General features: G+C 41.4%; 1 protein-coding gene across 22 annotated transcripts in view; it reads right to left on the bottom strand.

Annotated features, from left to right (window-relative positions):
• The window catches only part of EPB41L3 (erythrocyte membrane protein band 4.1 like 3), a 240,023-nt gene that overhangs the window by 138,356 nt on the left and 77,993 nt on the right, over nt 1–23,674 (bottom strand). For all 22 annotated transcript variants that reach the window (XM_089677963.1, XM_089677977.1, XM_089678074.1 and 19 more), the window contains exon 3: nt 6,420–6,614. In XM_089677963.1, the coding sequence (XP_089534089.1) occupies nt 6,420–6,614 (195 nt within the window). The remainder of the gene's footprint in view (nt 1–6,419; nt 6,615–23,674) is intronic.

Here is a 23,674-nt window from a genome sequence, read left to right as displayed (position 1 = left end):
TCTTAAAGCTGAAGTCCAGAAACTGAAAAAGGAAAAATATTCCCTTGCAGAGGGGCTGCCTGCACTACAAAGGTTAACTCTTTGTTTCTGCCTGGGGAAAGTGAAAAGCACTTTCACCCATCTGATCCTCTGCTCCCCGGCAAATGGTGCTCCCCACTTTTCCTTACATCCAATGCAGGATTATGAACCCTGCATTCGTTTTCTTGGACCTTAGATCGCCTAAAAGCAGGGGAGAAGAGACAGCACGGAAGCAATGCAGAGTAGCCTGCAGGAGTGGAGGATCAGGTAAGTAAAATTGCTTATCACAGTCCCCTCGACATATAGTAAATGAGTAGTTAAAGTGAAACTCAAGGCAAGACTTTTTTTTTTCCACTTGAGATACAATAAGGGGGGTTGTACTCTTTTTGTTATCTCATGCTTTCCTGCACTGTACAGAAGCTCATTCTTGCAAGATTTGGGGTGGTCAACCTTCCCAGGAAATCACAAGAAAGCGGAGTGGCAGAATGTTTCATCTAGTGATTTAAGAAGGCAGAGGGGGACTAGAAGATAGGAGTAAGGCATTTCTTTATGAAAGCTTAATTATAGGCTAGCAAAACCAGCAACATATTTTAGCAAGTGCTAATCCTATACCCCTTATATGATTTGGTTGTGTTTCAGTCTCCCCATTTCCACATTGCTTCTCACTTCATCATTAGCCTAACTGCACATTTAATGTCCCTTTATATAGCTCGTATGGACCAAGCTGACCCAAACAAACAACTTACTGAACTAACAGGTACGCTTGCTGGGCACGCTGTATTACCTGCTCAGCTACGTACAGTATACAGGACTGTGTTCCGATAGGGGGATGGGAATTGGCTTCTTACACTGGAACAAAATTAAGTTGGGCTGAGTGCTGCTCAGCCATTCACCGGAAGCTTTGCATTTTATTATTGAATACAAGGCTTCCTCTAATTGGCTGATGCAGAGATTGTGATGTCATCTACAATTCTCTTATTGTTCAGTGTATCCCCAGGTCAGGTCTCATGGAAGCGAAGAATCCTCAAGTCCAAACTTATCTGGTGGTGCTGAGTGTAAGATGATAGTTCTGCAAACCCAAGGTTGTGTGTTCAATTCCACAGTGGAATCTTTGGTATTACTACTACAGGTACTTATATAGCGCCGTCAATTTATGCAGCGCTTTACATATATATTGTACATTCACATCAGTCCCTAACCCTCAAGGGGTGTACAATCTAAGGTCCCTAACTCACATTCATACACATACTAGGGCCAATTTAGACAGGATCCAATTAACCTACCAGCATGTCTTTGGAGTGTGGGAGGAAACAGGAGTATCCAGGAGGAAACCCACGCAGGCACAGGGAGAACATGCAAACTCCAGGTGGTGCCATGGTTGGGATTCGAACCAACCACCGTAGTACTGCGAGGCGGAAGTGCCAACCATTTAGCCACTGTGCTGACCACTTGGCTGACCTTTTTTCTCATTTTGCAATGAATACATTCTTTCCCATGTCAGGTCCCACGGAAGCGGAGAATAGCCAAGGCTAAGGCCAGCTGGTGGTGCAGTATGTAAAGACTCTGCAAAAGCCGGGTTGTGAGTTTGCATTTACTGTGTATTACTATTGTTCAGTGTATGCCCAGGTCAGGTCTAATGGAAGCTGAGAATTCTCAAGACCAATCCCAGCTGGTGATGCAGTGTGTAAGGCAATGGTTCTGTAAATGCAAGGTTGTGAGTTCAAATCCTACTGTGAGCTCCATGGAAGTCTTGGCTGACCTTTTTTCTCATTTTGAAATGTATGCATTCTTGCCCCTGTCAGATCTCATGGAAGCTGAGAACCCTCCAAGGCCAAGCCCAGCTGGTGGCACAGCATGTAAAATGATGACAGTGCAAAAGCCAGGTTGTGAGTTTGCATCCACCACGGCATTCTTAGAAGTTTTGGCTATTTCTCATATTTTGCAATGTATGCATGACTGCCTAAAAGATGTCTTAAGCTGCTTGTGGCTCATAAGGCTTCTCAGGTCTCATGGAAGTTAAAAACCAGCTGTTAGTGTGTGCTATGACCAGCATCCTTAATAGCACTGTGATTTTTGGTTGAATTACATATCAGAAATATTGCAGAGGAGGATTGTGCTGTGGGCAATAATGACCAAATGAAGGCAGGCAAAAAGAGGATAGTCCAGTGGGTTAAAGGAGGCAACAGAGCCATGGGGGGGGGGGGGGGGGGTTGGGCTGGTGTACCTGCAGATCAAATGGGGTTGATGCTGTGGGCAAAAATGGTCAGATGCAGGTGTAGTGTTGAGGGCTGTGCCAGCTGTGGGTACGAAAGGTATGAGAAACTGCAGAAGAGGGTTGTGCTGTGGGTATGGATCTATACCCTCAACACCTCCCTCGTTTGGCAAGGTTCTCTGACAGTCTTGCCATCTGTACCACACAGATTTGGCATAGCTCTATGGCCAACCTTACCTCCCTCATCATCTGGCAAGGCTCTGAGACCAGTCTTGCCATCTATACCACCCTGATTTGACAGAGATTTTGCGAGGCTTTGTTTCATCACCAGCCTTTGCTTTATTTGGACACTTTTACCTACCCACTGCTAGCCTTACCCTGAATATCAGTCACACCATTTAAACAACTTTACTTTTAACATCCCCCTCCCATAAGCGACAGCAGTCTTATAGACCATAGCCATATTTGCCATCAGCACCTTTTTTCTCACAACCTAGTGAGTACACTCTCATGGACATATAATAACTTTGCCAGTCCACTGAGGGATCTGTTGGAAGTCCTGGCTGACTGTTTTTCTCATTTTACAATGTATGCATTCTTCCCCAGGACAAGTCTCATGGAAGCAGAGAATCTTCAAGGCCAAGCCCAGCTTGTGACAAAGCTTGTAAAATGATGATTGTACAAAAGCCAGGTTATGAGTTCACATCCACCGTAGGATTCGGTTGCGCTGTGCTAGGACCAGCATCCTTAATAGTTCATCCAGTTTTTTGGGTGGCGCACATATCAAAGTTAGCTGGTGGCGCAGTGTGTAAGAAGATGGCGCTACAAACATGGGGTCATGAGTTCAAATCTGACTGAAAGCCTGAGGCTTAGTGCTCACGATGGGTGTCAGTGTCTGTTCAACATGCAAGTCTGTATGTTTAGGGTGCTGAGGACCTTACCAGATAATAGAAGCATGGCAAATGAGGGAACTGTTGTGGGTAAGGGTAGTCATTGTCAGAGGTCCTGTGGATGAGGAGTTGGTTGTGGAGCATGGAATGGGGCTGTAAGAATAGCCAGCTGTGGGTATGGGTGGCAACAGAGTCATTGCAGGGAAGGGTTGTGCTGTGGGAAGAAATTGCCAAATGAGGGAGGCAAAAAGGGGGTAGTCCAGGGGGTAAAGGAGGCAACAGAGACATGACTAATGTGGGTGGTGCTTGGGTAAGAGTGGGTGGCAACAAAGCCATTGCAGAGGAGGGCTATGCTGTGGGTATGAATGGGCAAAAAGGGTGTGGTTCTGTAGGTTAAGGGAGGTAACAGGCCACTGAGTTGACCTCTGGAAGTATAATGCTGGGTCTTCTAAATTTTGTCACAGTTGTAACTATTATCATGTTAATATTTATGAGACTGGTTTTGAAGTTATCAGGCCTTTTTAACAAGGTACACTAAACTGCAGGATAATTACACACCTATGCCACTCAAAGTGAACCTGTAACCAGAATCATTCTATATTTTAATGTACAGTTAACCCTAACTTAGGTGCTCCTCATTTATCCCCATGCATTACGCTCTGTGAATGGGTTGTGAAGCAGTTGAATGACAGGATCTCCCCTGCTCATTCTCAGAACATGATGCATTGTGGGAAATTAGAAAGAGTTCCTTCAATGGCACAATGAGCAGAAGGGGGTGGGCAGCGCTACTGTTTTCTGTAGCTATGGCCACAGGTAATACTTAAGGCTGGATGCTAGCTGCTCTCAACAGTATCTGGCAGCTGTGAAGAGGCACAAAAGGGAAGATGTTTGGTAGAAGTAGTAGCCTACATGTAAAGGGATACACCATTACATATCAATAAAATGTATGGTGCTATATCTCACAAAAATAAAAAAACTTCAGCTTTAATTACGAAGGGAGGAAAATAGGAACAATAAAATACAAATATTACTACTGTCTTTCACTTTTGAACCCTTTAAAAATTGACAGATGATTAGCTTATCCTAAAAAGAGGTCACGCATGGCCAACTTGCTCAAGAAAGGTTTGCTTTAAACAGATATACATGACACTGGAATCAGTTATAAGTCCCATCCTAGGCACGTTACAGTAATTTTCCTACCATGCTCTACTTAACTGGTAATAAAGGTGATAATTTTCCTTTAATCCATTCAGCTGTCATCTCATACCTTATAATTGTGTACTGAGTCATCCTGCTACTGCAAAAAGCCCATGGATTGTAAGTAATTTAGGAAGATGGTATAGTAAAATGCCTAGCATACAGCTCGCACACTGTAATATACAGCCATCTGGTACTGCCAGTTGCAATGCAGTAGGCAAAAGGGCGTGTCGACACTTGCACCATGCTGACTGCTGACAAAGGGTAGGCTGAGCTGGCAGACGGAAAGATGATGGTATTAAAGCACTCAGCTGTACCTTCTAGTAATCTTTTAGAATTCAGCTTCACCCGTAAAGTTCATCTAAACTAAAAAGGTTTTTTTTTAGTTTTGGATACAGTGGGGAAGAGTTAAAGCCCTCTCCCACATTTGTGTCCTATGGCGGCAATATCCTTTCATTTCCTGTCCCATAGTTACATAAGAAAGTAAAGTAATCCTCTCTTAGGGCTCATTCATATTAAATGTGGTGTGTCTTGACTCCTATGTGCCCGGTTCACGCCACTGCACTGCGGTGGTGTGCAGGCGGTATGTGCTGACAAAAAAAAAAAAAAAAAGTATGGAAACTGTGACATGGGGGGTGTTTAACACAGTGGTAGATGCCTTTGGTGAAATCCACATCAGACGGAATTGTTTTAAGGGCCTGGTAGCCTATATGTATTTAAAAGAAAATGGAAAGTTCATAAAACAAAAGATTTCCCACACAGTAGGGCTGGGGAACTGGAGCAGCAGAAACTATGCAGCGTGGGGGCAATATGGCGTGAGGTTAGTAGGACCAGAAAGAGAGAGGAGTAAAAGCAAACCAAAGGATCAGCAGAGCTAGGGGCTACTAATGAGTGGGGAATTAGCAGAGCTGAAGGTTACTACAGCACAGGGGACTAGCAGAGCTGGGGGTTACTACTGAGTGGGGGATTAGCAGAGCTGAAGGTTACTACAGCACAGGGGACTAGCAGAGCTGGGGGTTACTACTGAGTGGGGCATCAGCAGAGCTGGGAGTATTACTGAACAGGTGATCTGCTAAACAAGGGTACCAATGAGCTGGGGATCTGCTGAATGAGGGTACCAATGAGCTGGGGATCTGATGAATGAGGGTACCAGTGAGCTGGGGTTCTACTGGGTGCCTTTAAAACAAATGGAATATCAATACACACAAGGCATTTGCCAAACTTTAATTAAGCTTCAAAAAAATATCACTGAAGTATCATAAAAACACATAAAAAAAGCATGTTGAAGCGATAGGCACTTAAATGTGTGTTGAAGTGAAGCGAATGTAGATGATCCCTTAAGCTCTTACTCAGCTTTAATCGCAGTACTTCTGCTCTTTACACTGGTCACCCAGACCACAGGTTCTTCAATGCAGACAACTTCACTTACGCACACAGCTCCTCTGGCCTTAGTTCTCAGGCCTTTATTGGTCTCTCACTCTAACACACACAGCTCCTTTCTAGCTCCAGGAAAGAGCTTGGAGTCCTCCTGACTCCTGGACGAGATACCCTCCTGTCTAGCTTGGGTGAAGCCCTGAGGTATTCCCAAACCTTCATTATAAGGCTTGTGCACCTAAGCACATACCAGGCTGGTCCTCCACAAAACCCGGACACTGGGTTGGAGATTCTGTCCCTATGTAGACACTATGTAATCTCCAAACTATGAAGCCCTATCTAGGAATACTAAAATCTGGAGAAAGCTTCAAAAGTAGTTTTCTCCACTCAAAACAAATGCTCCTTAGTCCTGCATTCAGTAAATGTGCAAACCCTGTGTTTTTTTCTTGACCAATTCCACAGTGACAGACCTCATACTGTCATGCATACAGAGCAGTGCAGGGCAATTCACTGCACAGAGAGGGTGAATCTTTTTTTTAAACTGATCACAAATGTTTTCAAACACTGGCACATTGCATCAACATTATGTACATGATGAAGTGGACCATATGTTTCACTGAGATGCTTCACTGCACAGCAAATTTCTGCACATATGCACTCTACTTTCTAGAGTCAACTTTAGCCCAGCTAAAATATGCAGCAGAAATGATGACCTACATATAACTTACCTCTACTTCGCAAGTATATTCAGAGCCATCCAGGAGGATGACTTTAGCCTGCATGTTTTTGGGTCTTTTCACAGATTTCAGAGGGGACTTGGAAAGTTTACTGGATGCCGATTTCTGAGAGACTTTGTCGTCTTCAAGTTGTTGATAGTCTAGCTGTTTTGCAGCAGCTTCTTTATCCCAGTCTTTGTCTGGGTTCTGTAAAGAGAAAATTACTAGATCAGGTTTCGTTCAGATGGCGTGGAGTCATTCATAGTCTTGGTACAGGTGTCACAGACACCACCTATTGCTAAAACCTCCAGGCCTTTCAACCTAAGTAAGAGCTATACCTTACAGACGTGCACATCACTGCTAGACTAAACAATACATTAACAAGCATGCCAACAGAACATAGCCATAAAACCCGTTCTACAGGACAAATAAGCAGCAAACAATATATGTACCAGCAAACACACACAAACTAATTGGAAGAAACAAACAGTACCAACAAACAAACAGTACGGTGCCAGTAGAACTAATGGCACCCGCCCGCGGGTCCGCATTCCTCTGTGCAGGGGGTGCGGCTGCACGGATTTTCGTGCAGATCCGCAGCCGCACCACACGCACATATGTGAACCTAGCTTTAGAGACAATCACCCGGAACACAGACTTCTTGTGACCCAGGCATTAGTTTATAGGGGCATACTGCCCTAAATGTACAAGCCACTAGATGCACCACCCAGCCATGTCCAGCTGCAAATCAATGCTAAAGCCTCATGCACTGGGGCTGAAGGCCTAGTGTGTATGAGGCCTTAAATAAAGTAGAACTAAACCCTCACAAAAGAATACCTAGTACCTTTTATAAAGCAAAACAAGAGCACATAGTTTTTGTTTGTTTCCCCTAAAGCTGGCAATACATTAGTAGAATTTCATTTAAAAGCTTTTACGTTTACTGGAGTCAAATCCAAGTAGAACATGTTTATTACTTTAAAAAAATAAAAAATGAAGGTTTACAATCACGTTACTCTCAATTCGTCAAAACCTATCTGAGAAGATCATCAAGACACAATCAAAAAGCAGTGAAACTGTGTAGAAAACAAAGAAATGATGAAATTTGACTGTGCCTTTGTCCATCCATATTTACAAACTATACACAGAAATTGGCATTTTCAAACGTTAATGTACATTGATAAGATTACTTGCATTAGATAAATTCTATATCATAACACCAAGCAAAAAGGTTAACACAGAAATTGTATTATAGAGATGAGGTTTGGACTACATAGGTAATCTCTTGCTACTGCGATTTAGACACTTGCTGACAATGATCTCATTAGCACATTGATTTCAGTGAGAAGCAAATGAGGTGACTGCTGACAAGTAGTTAAACCTCTTAATAGGAAAAGATTAAAAGAGTTGTTGTAGCCCTAGCTTAAAAAAAGTCACACTAGACTTTTTAAATGTTTAACCCTTTGGGGGACCAAATGCATGCAGCACTTTGTCCTGTCGTTGCCAAGCAGCATGGTCAGACATTTAGAATCCTTTCACACTGATGCAGTGTGGTTTGACAGCCCAAGGGTGTAGCGCAGTGTACCCATGGGTTTGGCCAAAACACAGGACAATAGAAGGAGAAGCAGTATTCTGATCATCTCAGAGCTGGAAAGGGAGCAGATATAGCTGGTTTCTGCTTTCAGCCAAGCAATGCAAGCCGGAGTCAGCTGTCAGGCAGTTGGGTGGATTCTGACAATATCGTAGGGACCATTCCAGAGCCAGGAGTCACAATGTGGCATAAGCTGACAGCAAGCTTTAGTCCATTGCCGGCTGATTCTGAGTCACAGGAGAGCACAAGAGCACGAGTTTTGGCCGTTCTTCTCTTTTAAACCTAAAAGGCAATATATTGCAGTTGACCAATCTGCAATGTGGTGGCTGCAAAGGTTTTTTTTTTTCATGCTTTTTCCCCCCTTTATTTTAATCTGGTGATCCAGTCAGTGAGTATATATATTTTTTTTAACTTCCTTTAACCACTCACTCTCCAGAAAATTTACCCCCCTTCCTGACCAGGCCTTTTTTGCGATACGATGCTGCGTTACTTTAACTGCGCAATGCTGTAATTTATGCTGTACATAAATTAAATGTAGGTACTTTTTCCCCACAAATAGAGATTTCTTTCGGTGGTATTTGATCACCTCTGCATGTTTTGTATTTTGAGCTATAAACAAAAAAAGAACAACAATTTTGAAAAAAAATATATAGAGTATATATTTTTGACTTTTTGCTATAAAACATATCCAGCAAAAAAATTTTAAAAAATCAAATTTCTTTATAAATTTAGGCCAAAAAGTATTCTGCTACATCTTTGCTAAAAAACAAAAAAATCCCAATAAGTGTATATTAATTAGTTTATGTGAAAGCATCTACAAATGGTGGTAGATATACCAGAATTTTTATTTTTATTTTTTTTATACTAGTACTGACAGCGATCTGCGACTTATAGCAGGACTGCGGCGAGAATTCTGACACTGGGTGCGAACTGACTAACTGCCATTGACATCCCAATGACACTAATACAGTGATCAGTGCCAAGAAAAAGCACCAACACTGTATTAATGACATTGGCCAGAAAGGTGTTAACATCTGGGGTGATCAAAAAGTTAAATATGTGCTGTTTTACATGATGTAAGGTGTTTTTTTTAATAGGGGAAACATGCTGCTTTGTATTTCTCTGCTATGCAGAGAAATACAAAGCAGCATGTCCTTGCTGGAGGGAAAAAGGCCTGTGTTGTTTACACACAGGTCTTTCCCCTGTCAGCTTTGCTCGACGATAGCGGGGAATCTCTGTCCGGGACCCCGTAATTGACATCCCTAGCTGCCAATGGCGGCGCAAGTAGGGAGGTGCCGCCCTGTAGCAGTACTTAGTTATCAGACCAAGATGTCCAGAAAGAGGTTAGTTTGAGGTTGTTGCTCCTCCAGTGGAGACACCCTAAGACAGAAGTCTGTTACTGGCTGGATCACCAAGTGACTGGGCCATTATTTCCTGGCTATGTTCTCTTTTGGAGAGACAGTGTAAAGTGTGAAAGAGGAGGGGAATGTGAAAGAGGACCTAGTTGATCGGAGGTTATTTTTCGCTGTAAACAAGCACATTACGAGAAAAATAAAAACCCCTAACTTTAAGAGAGCTAATTGTCTAAGGCTGAGAGCTGCTCTTCAAGACTTAGACTGGGAGGGAATATTGGCATCGATGAACACAACACAGAAATGGGAGTTCTACAGAAAGACTATATGTGAAAACACTGCAAAATATATTTCCACGAGCAATAAGTTTAAAAGGCTAAAAATGAAACCTATCTGGCTTACAGCCAAAGTTAAAAAAGCTATAAATACAAAAAAAATCAAATATATGAATAGTAAAAAGGTCAGGTCCGAGCATGTAGGCCCTTTGACTAGGGACAAAGAACAGGCAAATTTATGAAATACCTATTTTAGCTCTGTGTAAAAAAAGGACCATGGGGGAGCTCTTGTCCATAATGGGCATGGTATTGTCACAACACTAGATGATCCACATTGACTCACAATTGATATGATCCAGAAACATTTAGACAGAATAAAGGGGAATAAAGCACCTGGTCCGGATGCCATACACCAGGGTCCTCAAAGAATTGAGCTCTGTCATTTCAAAGTCATTGTTTCTCATTTTTAGGGACTCTTCAATGAGTGGCATAGTACCACTGGATCGGCATAAGGCCAATGTGGTGCCTATATTTAATAAGGGATCAAAATCATTATCAAGTAATTATAGAACTGTTAGTTTAACTTCTATAGTTGGGAAGATACTGGAGAGTTTAATAAAAAAGACCACATGGACGAGTTCCTGCTGGAAAAAAATATTTTAAGAAACAGACAGCATGGATTCATGAAAGACAGAAGTTGTCAAACAAATCTGATTTCTTTTTATGAGGAAACGAACAAAAACCTTGGACAGAGGGGTGGCGGTGGACGCAGTATACTTGGATTTTGCAAAAGTGTTTGACATCGCTAATGTGTAAGGTAACGTCTACAGGCTTGGAAAAATCAGTATGTAAATGGATAGAAAACAGGCTAAAAGACCGAATTCAGAGAGTAGGGGTAATGATTCATACTCTTAATGGTCTAGGATTGTTAGTGGTGTACCCCAAGGTTCACTGTTGGGACCCTTACTTTTTAATATAATTATAATCAATATAGGGTCTGGGATTAAAAACACCAATTCAGTCTTTGTAGATGACACCAAGCTATGCAGTGGAATAATGTCCTTACAGGATGTCTCCAACTTACAGGCCGATCTCAATGCACTATTTAATTGGGCAACTATGTGGCAAATGAGGCTTGATGGGCTTGATGTTGATAAATGTAAAGTTATGCACTTGGGGGCTAAGAATATACATGCATCATACATAATAGGGGGAGTACAACTGGGGGAATCAATGGTCAAGAAGTATCTGGGACTTCTGGTAGATAATAAGCTTTATAATGGCATGCAATGTCAAGCTGCAGTTTCTAAAGCAAACGAAATCCTCTCTTCCATTAAAAGAGTTATAGACTGCAGAGAGATATCATTTTACCCCTGTACAAATCATTAGTAAGACCTCATTTGGAATATGCAATTCAGTTTTGGGCACCAATTCACAAAAAGAATATTGGGGAACTGGAAAAAGTGCACAGAAGGACAACCAAACTGATAAGAGGAATGGAGGAGCTCAGCTATGAGGAAAAGTTAAAGGAATTGAATTTATTCTCTCTTGAGAAGAGGAGATTAAGGGGGGATATGATCAACATGTATAAATACATCAGTGGTTCATATAGTGAACTTGGTGTAGAGTTATATAACCTGAGGTCATCACAAAGGACAAGGGGGCACACTTTACGTCTGGAGGAAAAGAGATTTAATCTCCAAATACGGAAATATTTCTTCACAGTGAGAGCTGTAAAAATGTGGAATAGACTCCCTCAAGAGTTGGTTCTGGCCAGCTCAGTAGATTGCTTTAAAAAAGACCTGGATTCCTTCTTAAATACACATAATATAATTTTTGGGTAAACTTGATTCAGATTGCCTCTCGGGGGATCAGGAAGGAATTTTTTTTCCCCTGCAGGAGCAAATTAAACCATGCTTTGCTGGGGTTTTTTTGCCTTCCTCTGGATCAACTGTGGGTATAGGATTATAACTTTTTTTTTTTATGGTTGAACTAGATGGACTTTTATCTTTTCTCAGACAGACTGAATACACTGCTCAAAGAAACTAAGGAACACTTTAAAAACACATCAAATCTCAATGGGAAAAAATTTCCTGCTGGATATCTATACGGATATGGATTGGGTAATGTGTTAGGAATGTAAGGACGCCCCATCATTTGATGGGAATGAAAATTATCAACCTACAGAGGACTGAATTCAAAGACACCCTGAAAATCAAAGTGAAAAAATGATACAGGAGGCTAGTCCATTTTGCTGAAATTTCATAGCAGCAACTCAAAATGGTACTCAGTAGTTTTTATGGCCCCCACGTGCTTGTATTCATGCCTGACAATGTCAGGGCATGCAGCTAATGAGACAATGGATGGTGTCCTGGGGTATTTCCTCCCAGATCTGGACCAGGGCATCACTGATCTCCTGGACAGTCTGAGGTACAACCTGGCAGTGTCGGATGGAATGAAACAAGATATCCCAGATGTGTTCTATTAGATTTAGGTCAGGCAAGCATGGGGGCCATAAAATGGTATCAATTCTTTCATACTCCAGGAACTGCCTGCATACTCTCGCCACATGAAGCTGGGCATTGTTGTGCACCAGGGGGAACCCAGGACCCACTGCACCAGCCTAGGCTCTGACAATGGGTCCAAGAATTTTATCCCGATACCTAATGGCAGTCAGGGTGCCATTGTCTAGCCTGTAGAGGTCTGTGTGTACCTCCATGGATATGCCTCCCCAGACCATCACTGACCCACCACCAAAATGGTCATGCTGAACAATGTTACAGGCAACATAATGTTCTCCACGGCTTCTCCAGACCCTTTCATGTCTGTCACATGTGCTCAGGGTGAACCTGCTCTTATCTGTGAAAAGCACCAGTGGTTGGCCTGCCAATTCTGGTGTTCAATGGCAAATGTCAATCGAGCTCTGTGGTACTGGGCAGTGAACACAGGGCCCATTAGAGGACGTTGGGCCCTCAGGCTACCCTCATGAATTTTGTTTCTGATTGTTTGGTCAGAGACATTCACACCAGTGGCCTGCTGGAGGTTATTTTGTAAGGCTATGGCAGTGCTCATCTTGTTCCTTGCACAAAGGAGAAGATACCGGTCCTGCTGATGAGCTAAGAACCTTCTACAGCCCTGTCCAGCTCTCCTAGAGTCGCTGCTTGTCTCATGGAATCTCCTCCATGCTTTTGAGACTGTGCTGGGAGACACAGCAAACCTTCTGGCAATGGCATGTATTGATGTGCCATCCTGGAGGAGTTGGACTGCCTGTGCAACCTCTGCAGGATCCAGGTATCGCCTCATGCTACCAGTAGTGACACTAACCCTAGCCAAATGCAAAACTAGTGAAAAACAGCTAGAAAAGATGGGTAGGAAAAAAATAGCAGCTTCCTCCTGTAAAACCATTCCTGTTTTGGGGGTTGTCTCATTGTTGCCCATCTAGTACACCTGTTAATTTCATTAACACCAAAGCAGCTGAAACTGATTAACACCCCCTCTTCTACTTAACCAACCAGATCAATAGCCCAGTAGTTTAATTGACTTGATGCTATACTCTGATTATAAGTGGTCCTTTAATTCTATTGAGCAGTGTATGTAAGTATGTAACCAAGTGAAAATAAAGGGGAAAAAGCCTAAGGAAAGAAGATTAATGCAGCCACCACATTTAAGGATTGGTAGGCTACATTATTACCTTTTTGTTTTCAGATTTAATAATGCTATAACTACTATTGTTTCCTAAAAAATAAAGTTTTCTTTTCTTAGACAAAAGTGAACTTAATCTGGTTTTCCGAAGCATTTCTGTGTGTTCCAAATTACTCTCGCTTTTAGCATTAGCAGAATTCTAAAACAGCTTTCATCTCATGTCTAAACTCCAAACTGTTATGATGTATCAGTGAAAACCTGAGGCTAAAACTAAAAATAACTATATCTCTGTGCTTATCCACAATATTACAAAGAGATGAAGAATCAAAGCAGCTGATGAAGGATTATGATCACATTAATTTAAAGCAATTCTGTTTCATTTGAAACAAGACTGAAGTGTGGTAGAGCAGGTTATACAATGTAGAAATCACTTTTCATTATGTGGTGTCTTTTGATTGAGATTTGGAAGCTTACACATTCATCTAACAATCCAAACCATGGGTAAGTTAACTTACAAATCTGCCTTAGTCTAAAGTATGGTCATTAGATTTTGCGCTCCTTCAAACACAGACTGATGTGGTTCTATACACTTCCGAAGTCAATGAGGAATTTGTTGACACTTCATCAATACGGTGAATAGTTTAGTTTTCCTTTTTATGCATTCCATTATACATTTGGCAATCCTTAAAATACTTGCCATAATTTTCTTATAACATATACCTACATAAAAAGGTATCTGCACGATTCACTTACACCACAGATCAAAAAACAAAATGAAGGATTTTATTGCTCATCCAGCACTGCTAGCTAAATCTCTAGGCACCAATAGCAGCATAAAAGGGCCACTAACCAAGTCTTTAATAATGACCTGTGGAAGCTTCCATTGATGATCTCTCCTTCTAAAAATACTAGCACACTGGTTGGCTGTCATACCAACACGTTAGTATTTCTAAAACACTAAGAACCAGGCCACTCTGATGAAGCCTTCGGGCAAATGTGCCAACAAGATACTTTGTTACTGCAGATCCCAGAGCCATCTCTCCCTCCAGATATGAACAGTTGCAATGACACTATTTCCAGTCATAGCAAAGAAACATTTGAACCATCAGTCTATTAAAATATATTGAGCATAATAACTACCAAGTTCCACAATCCCAAGTTACGGAGTGTGGTTAGATCTGTTCATACTTCCGTAAAACTGTGCTCACTAATGCTTCAGTAACATAAATTTAGTAGAAAAGTTTGCATATTGTACATACTATAAGCTTAATAACACTTCTCAATCCTTGTTTCACAACTGGAGCTGCTGTATTATTAGATGCTATACTAGTGTCTATGTTTTCTAGAAAAAACTATGGCTATCACTAGAAGCAATTTAAGCTTGATGATAATCCACGAGGCACTCAGCCCTCAAGACAATCCATGTTGTGTTGTCAATTTCCTACCTCATGAACCTGAATCTGGTTTGATCTAGATGTACAATTTTCTGGAAGTGGGGAAAGAGATGGCGGTATGTTATCTTAGCAAAACGTTTTATATTAACACCAGGTAGAGAAAATGGTTGGTAACTGTACAGTAGCATGCTGGGAGATTTTTGTCTTCCTTCAGAATGACAATAATGTGTATTGAAAGTGAAAGAACGGTCTGGATAAAAGCGCACAGATGTGTTCCAAAGGAAATAAGTGAATGGTATATGTCAACTGTGTTTGGTGGGGAAAAAACTCACTGCTGCCATGGTAAAAACACATCGGTTTGTGGAAAGTATGAACAGGAGCAAGGCGCTGTGTAGTTTTGTGATAAAAGTAATACACCTTATATGGAGGTGTACCTTTAATAATTCATATGGTAAAAAATAGATAACTAGCCTGTGGCTTTAAGAAGCCAGGTTCCAAGATGGACGGCCGTCCGCTCAGAGGGAAGTAGTGGAGTAGAATGCTTGTCAGTGCAGGGACCACGTGTATCCGACGTCCCAGCGTCCCGGATGACGTCACCACGATGTGGAGAGACGGAGGGGAGGAACTCTTGCTGGAGCCGCAGCTTTAGAAGGAAGAGGCCGGTTGGGGGACAACATGTTTCGCGCGCATGCGCTTTATCATGTCTCGAGACAGGCTGGTTATCTATTTTTTACCATATGAATTATTAAAAGGCACACCTCCATATAAGGTGTATTACTTTTATCACAAAACTACACAGCGCCTGGCTCCTGTTCATACTGTATTGAAAGTTAGCCTGCTTGTATAGGGTGACCGTTTTGTATTGAGTTCATCGCTGCAATAAAGTATGAAAGGAGAATGTGAAGGAGGTTTGTAGCAGGCAGGAGTGAAATCATCAGGGCCTTGGGTTTTACCACTTTTGGTCTGTTTAACTGCAATTTCCAGTTCAGATTGGATTATGGCATTTTCTAGCAAGGATGAAGGTAGGGGGATTTTGAGATTTTGCATATTGTGGCAAGTGGGGTTTAGGAAGGTGGTACAGGGTTGTATAATAGTCCTTGAACACCCCTGCAATGGCCATCTTGAGTGTTATTCTGGTCCTCAACAGAGGAGACAAAGGTCATGGCCCACTGTTTAAGAGTGCAGCCCAGAGATCTGCTACACTGGTTACCATACTTGTAAAAATTTGTAAGAGTAGATTTAGCCTTTAATAGTCAGATGGATTGAAGGGAATCCTTTAAATGGGCTAGGTTATTTATTATTGTTGTATTTATTTTTCCCCATTTTATTAGATCTGTTCTCATTTTCGGATTCCAGTCCTACGCCTCATAGGTTGGGTTGACCCATGTGTTTTGTTGAGTAGTCCCGGTATTTTCTGCAAAGCTGTAGAGAATGCTTTGCCAAGGCAACCTATGGGTCATGACTTTTTCCATGTCTTTGATCCCTATTCAGTATGTGTAATTTTACTGCTCCTTTGTAGATTTAAAAATGTATACGGCTTTTGAAGTCTTGACATGATGTTTGTGAGAAGCTTTGCCATAATAAACAATTTTTTTTTAAAAAATGGGCTGGTTTAGTAGCCCTATAGGGTTCATAGCCCTCTTAGGTATGAGTTCCAATGTATCAATAGCACCATTCCCAAATCCTTCCAATAACAATTAAGTCATTAACAGCCTTGTTTGTGAAGGATAATTGCATGGAAACATGCTATTTGCATTTGATGGAAGAGTCAACAGTGGGCTGTATTGGTATTTATAATTACCTATTCACTGTATGAAATGTGTCCTATGTCTGGAGTCAAGATTTAAAGATATTAATTTTTAGTTAAAGCCAAACTGCATCTGAGCATCACAAACCAAAAAAGTATTTCAGGGGTGTGGAAAGGTTTGAAAAAACTACTTGTCCAGGGACTAAATCAGTGTCCCAATCTACTTGTCCCTCATGACAATTTACTTGTCCAGATAAAAAAAAAAAAAAAGCAGGGAGGGGAGAGGCCTTGCAGTGTAATGAGCACAGATTAGCTGCACATCAGGAAAGGGGCGTGTCAGGCTTATCTTCATCCCTTTCACTGCCAGAGCCGTTTTTGCACATTTAAAAAATAATTTTAGGCCTGAAGATTACACAAAATCCCCAAACATTATATATTTTCTGAAAGCAGATACCCTAGAGAATAAAAAGGTGGTATTTCCAATTTTTTATGCTGCATGATATTACCACAAAAATTCCGGTAATTTTAGAGCACAAACCAATAAATTACAATTTTTTGTAAAATATAAGAGATGAGTAAATAGATATTCAACATGTCAGACCTTAAATTTGCGTGTACTCCTAAAATGGCGACGAACTTCAGTACCCTCTATTTCTATAGGCCACACTTTTTAAGCCCCTTATGGTCATCAGTATAGTGTTACGGAGGATGTATCATGCTAGAATTATTGCTCTCATCCTAGCATGCGTGGAGATATGTAACGTGTATTGCCATAGACGTTTTCATGCATAGGCGCCTCAGCGTGTGCTTTTATGTTTGTACGTGTGTATATGTGGGGGTGGGGTCTCAATTTTTTTTTGGGGGGGGATGTTATGTGCTTGGATGTAACTTTCATTTTACAATAATAAAAAAAAGTTTACTTTTTTTTTCATCACTTAGGGGACAAAGTCCCCTATGTATTCTTATTATTATACAGGATTTATATAGCGCCAACAGTTTGCTCAGCGCTTTACAATATAAGGGAGACAATACAGCAACAATACAGTTCAATACAAGAGAGAAAGGAGGGCCCTATATGTGATGATATTTGCTGACAGGTTCTTTTTATTGAGACATCCAAGGTCTAAAAGGCACTGCATTACATTCTTTCCCGGCCTCCATGGCCGGGAATCCATCAATTGGGACCTGGAAGTGACATCATAACATCACTTCCGAGTCAGAACACGAGGAGGAGGGGAGCAGATGTGTCCGCTCTCCTCCCTCCCCTCTAGCCGATGGCGGTGAGCCGGTCCCGGGCCCGCAGATGGGCAAGCAGAGCCCGGGAGACCTCAAGCGGGGGGGAGGTTCACACAGGGGGTGGAGAGGCTGGCACTGTGTGGAAGCAATCGGCGGCACCGATGATGCCCGAATGCTTCCACCTGACAGAAGAGCCCTGCTGCTTCCCCTAGAAAACTACCCGCCCGGCACCCGGAACTACATGTACCGGGCGTGGGGCGATATAAATTCAACTTCCCTGTATTTAATAAATCTTTAATATTCAAAGCTAAACTCACCCATTCATTCATTTTATTTTGCTGAAAAAGCACTTTGAAAAACACCCCCTACAGTAGCAGTTGTTTATAAAATACAAAACCTTTAGCAAATCAAATATCTTTCCGTTAGTATTTACATAAATGCTATACTGGTTAAGAGATATGATCATTTTCTACTGTCTTTATTTTCAAATCTAAATTTGAAAATAAAGTTTGTTAAAAAAAACAAAAACTTTTGGCTTTAGCACAGCTGCAATATTATCCATATATCATTCATACACTATTTCATTTTACTTGTTGCCTGGAGTTGCTGTTTAACAGCTCCATTTCCATATAACAATTGGTCATATGAAAAGAAATGCGGGCAAGCAATACATTATTCACAGTAATTAAGATAAACATTGCTAATGACTGCATTTACATCCTACTATCTGCAGTGGACAAGTGGCAGAATGCTCATTGGGAGCGGCATCTAATTATCATGTACCACAGGTAATGTCATGTAGCAGTTTGTCGTCATTCTAGATTTTTGAACACCTGTTTCCTATTTGTGATGTATGCACTCAAGGACATTTGAGAATTTTTTCACCTCCGCCTGCTCCATCTCTTGCAATTATCTCTGCTTCACAATACTCTGAGCCGACAAAAAGCTGGAATATGGGCATGTTGTCTAAATGTTACTTCATTAGGCAGTTCTAGTTCTTCCTTTTGCTTATCCAGATTCAAATGAGTTTGCAGAATAACTTGTCAAAACTCATGAAAAGATACTCTTCTCTGCTGGAGGGACTTGTAAAACGCGGGAGACAAGTGTTACATTTGGTTTCAGCAGCAAAGAATTCACTCTCGGAAAGGCTTAATTAGCCTGTTCAGAAAATGTTCATGGACTTGGCTTTAGGTTCTGCTACATTCTTCTCTAGCAGGTGTTGCTAATTTGATTTTGAAAGTCATTTAATAGACTGAGTACCTGGAATTAGGGCATCTTTATCACTGCAGATTTCATTCTAAGTGCTGTTCAGTGGTAATGCTGGCTTGATCAAAGCACTGTAATGTTTTTTTTTTCTCTATAGAGTGGGAAAATATAGCATTGTAGTGCCAGAACAAGGTTTAAATACTACAAAATATTGACTCCTCAATATAAGCTGTGTAACTAAATGGGCTTAAAACCACAAAATATATGGACAGTCGTATCACTGAAAATGATTGTGGTGAGAGATGGCCCTTCTTTCCTAATCTTATGCTACTGGACCAACTAATATATCCATGATATGGTACTCACCATAAAATCTGTTTATTGAAGAGCACAGCTCTTTTATTCTTGACAATTTGGTTATACTGCCACCTGCTGCAGCAGGACACTAGATGCAAAACAGAAGCTTAGCCCTGCTGATGGGCAAACTCCCAGACTTTCCAAAGAGCTCAGTTTGTGAACAAGCAGTAAAAAGAAGAAAGAAAAAGCCTCCAAAACACAAGTAAAAGCCAACAGATCGGAAGGAGCGGGTGCAATGTCTGCCAATGAACTGAAAGAAAAGTATTTTAGAATGAATAAAGAAAATTTTATTTGCCGTTTACTTCACAGCTCTCAAACTTGACAATTGGCACATGTCAAAGATGTGCTTATACAGTGGTAAGCAACAGCAAAGGGAAAAAAAAAAAAAAAAGACAAAAAAAAGCCCTTTCAAGTTTATACTGCTGCCTGCAAAACTTTGCACTCAAAACAAGCATCTGAAGATGCAACAACCTAAGCCTAAAAAAATTGAATACATTATGAACAGGCGGCCAAGGTGGCCATCTTGCAGACCTGCAAAAACAAGGCCTCTGGAGCACTCAACACTCTTGTGGAATGAGTTGAAACCTAAAACAGGGAGGTTCTGGTGTCCAATAAAACAGGCCTTAAAAGGTGAACTATGGCCAAAGCTCTGTTAGCCCTATTCCTCTTGTGGGTCACAGGAGTGCACTTAGTTTTGCACTCCTGTGACCTAGATTCAAGTGACAGTGTGCTGAAGCCCACTGTTGGCTGACGTCACAAAGCAGGTCCAAACTTCTCATGGATCAGAATTCGCCCAGATGCCTGACCAACAGCTGAATCATCCACTTGAGCAAGCCGCTCCTGCCTCCTTCCCAGCCTAGCACTCCAGTGAGCGCTGGAGGAGCAGAGCACAGAGCGGTGAGCAGTCACCACTGTATGCCAAGAGCTGACCCAAGAACTGAGCAATCAGAGGTCTTTGATCATTCAGTTCTTGTTCTTAGAGGCAGTGGGGGATAGCTGCAGCACCGATCCATCTTGGTGAAGATGTAGGTTTGTTTTTACATTCCTACACTTCTACTTCTGCATGTGGCAGTATAAGTCAATTGTCGCTATTAAGAGAACTGTGTCTGTCAATGAAAGAAAGAGAAAAAGTAAAAGTTTTTTGTAGAATATTGGCAATTTGCTTAGATTAATACTAATTGCTAGTTTTGACTGTTAAACTCTACAAATCAATATGTATGAAAACACTACTTTAATCTGTCACGCTACTTGCATTTATCAGGTAGTCCAGGATAACCTAACCAAACTTCCATATAAATAGCAAGACATGATTTACATTATTTTTAACATTAATCCAATACTTTCTCTGTAGTCTCTTACTTGACAAACATACATTAGCCAACTGGGCCACAGGATTGGGATACGTCAGCTAACATGGATGAAGCCTGGCAAACATTGCCATGTCTGAACTAACCATTAACAGGATGAATGGTGCAAAATGATTTTTATAATCAAACTCTTTTGAAAAACTGATAACAAGAGACTATCACAAGTGTGACTATCTATACAATATGCTTAGAAACATTTCCAGCTCATCCAATTTCATATAATACAATCCATATTTTGTGTACACATTGATCTTATGCAAGCATGCACACTTTTATATATCTGAACAGTTCTATCTAAAATATACAGAATGCAATGAGTGTGGTCAGCACAGCCCATCTTAATCATTCAAGCCACTCTTGGAGTTTTGAGTGTATATTGATCATCCTTTTATTTTTAGCAAAGTGAATATCAACAAATGGGTTAAGGGCACATTTTCATGTGTGGCTGTCATTGCCACTCCTCTGAAAAGTGATCCTTGGGAGGAACTGGTTTATCACGCTAGCTTTTTAGTGATACTATGGATGTTTTCTATGCTGTTATAAGGAAGGCTCGCACCCTCCATCTATTCCAGCCATGGGACTTCTCTGGTGGGCTGACTCCTACTGGACCCTGTGTTCGCCCCCAAGATCTATGTATATGCGCAACATTTACCTTTAAATGTGAGCATTCTACCCAGTTTACGGTTATGGATATATTATTGTAGATATATTATTTGTCATTGATTGTAGTTTTGTGTATTTTTGCAATATTTAGTGCAATATACAAACCCAACTGTCCTAAAGAAGCAGAATTTTTCACGAAACGTGCTGAGGCTTGGATTTGGATATATAGGCACAATACTATACACTCAAGCACTTGGGTCACCTTACTCTAGAATCTTGAGGGGTGCCTTATTTCCACTCCATTGTTGGGTATACTTGCAATGTGTTTCCCCATTATGGGTTTTTTTTTATGAGATAATCTATTTTTACTGGGTATAATAAACTACATCTTTTCATATTATTGTTTCTGCCTCATGTGCCGATAAGGTCCACCTGTTTGGTTCTTTTTGTGTTCTGTAATTTTGGTTGTGGCATGGTGGAAGTCATTGTTCTGACACATCTGTAGCCTATTTTTACTACAGACATACATTACAAAAACTGCCAAACACGGCTATGCGTGCAGTACTGGTAAAAGCTTATATTTTGAAAAATATGCCACACCGGGTGCTGGTGTTTATGCACATTTAGCCACATATAGCATTTTTTGCAAAGTATGTTCATGGGCAAAAAAATTCACTGCAGCTGTGCCCCCCAGGAGCCATAACAGGCATATTCTACTTTGTATGGCCATATGCTTAATATACAACTGTGTGCAGCAGCCTTTATATTTATATTACATATCCTGCAAGGTTTTTTTTTACTGGAAAATACACTTTAATCGATTTTTTAAAAATCCACATTCACAATGTATTAATGTATGCATTTGAAAAGACCAGATTTTGCATGCACAAGTACAAAGTGGCAATGCAAATATATTTCATAGTAGATAACCTGGATGAATTTTAAGAGGCAGTTTATGACATGAAATTAAGCGTATCATTTTAATGTTGCTAGAACTGCTTTTTATTACACTATTCTTCTTGCTATGCTTGGACAGTTTCAACACTGCAATCATGATTAATGCATTTGTCTTCCAAAATAACTCTAGTGTAATTCTGCCTTCCCTAGAGACTGTCACAGTGCACATTCTCAAGCTGGCCCAAAATTGTGATCAAATTACTTCACACATTAAATAACCCACTAAGACTTTTATGTCATTACAAGAAAAAGCAAATGCTATTTTTAATATTAGAGAAAGGTTGCCAAAATCTCAAATTCATTTATGTATTCAGATCCAAATAATTCTTCAAACATACTAGTTAACATATGGTTATTATAGTCTTATTTCATGGATGACCAAAGTAATAAAAAAATATTATACTGGAGCGTTCAACAAAGGATGTACAATTTAGGCTAGGTTCACACTATTGCGGGTATCACAGATGTACTCACAGCCAAAACTTGCTGCTCTTTTAAGACGCACCGGGCTGCCATTCATTCTTAATGGCACTTCCTCGCATCTAAAAAGAGCAGCACGTGTGCAGGAACCACAAAGAGATTGTGCAGTGCAAAAGCATCATGCAATTTTGCAGCAGCTGCGGTTTAAAAATGCTGTAGGAACATTTTTCCTGTGTAAAAAGCAGGCACATCAGCTCATTCAAATGAATTGGCTGCCATGCTGCGCAAACATGGCCCTACAAACCCGTAACAGTGTGACCTTAGCCTAAGTCTGAATATAAAAAAGGATAGGATAGTTAATGTAATCAAGAAATCAGAAACAAACTGGTGAGTATGTTGGAGGTATCTGCTGCCCTGGATAATGTATGTAACCTAGAAAATAATCAGGGAAAAAAAATTATGCAGAAGATTTTCCTTCTTATTGTTTTGCTACAAACTTGGCTTGCAGTCCTTTTCTTTCATCCATCTCACCCCCCCCCCTCCAATCCCCAAACGGCTGCGTATACATAATCCCCAAACTTTGCGTTCCTATCAGTTGCCTCCCCTGCAATTATGGCTAAGCTCCCAAGCTGCTAACACCAACATATCCTCCACCTCGAATCCCAACAAGCCCTCTCCCCCCGCCCCCAAGACATTGCTCAGATTGTCTTCCCCACCCTGTACATGGTCATCATCTTAATATTCTTTTCCACAGGACAATATTGCTGTCCAAAGGTGCTGCACTCTCGGGGGCGGAGCCTGAGTACGGCGGCAGAGGAGAGCTCAATGTAGGAGCTCTCGGACGGAGCTCCGTGTTCTGTCCTCCCCAGGTCCCCTGTGATCCCCCCGAGGCATGTAGAAAGCCTTGCGGCTTGGCTCTTACCCTGGCCTGGCGGTTCCCCGGGACGGGAAGTGGAGGTGTGCGGGGGGAGAGTGGAGAGCGGCTGGTGACTAGCGGTGAGAGAGCGATTGGATGCTGGGAAGCCGGCGCGAGCACGTGACCGGCCGCAAAGCATTCCTGGGAGTTCGGGAAGCCGGCCGGCCGGCGTTCTGCGATGGGAGAGCAGAGCGGACCTGTTGGCCG

This window comes from Staurois parvus, unplaced genomic scaffold, assembly GCF_062004578.1.
Source record: "Staurois parvus isolate SC_StPar_1 unplaced genomic scaffold, SC_StPar_1.0 ptg000015l, whole genome shotgun sequence".
Classification (NCBI taxonomy): domain Eukaryota; kingdom Metazoa; phylum Chordata; class Amphibia; order Anura; family Ranidae; genus Staurois; species Staurois parvus.
This window is presented reverse-complemented; position numbering and strand designations above follow the sequence as displayed.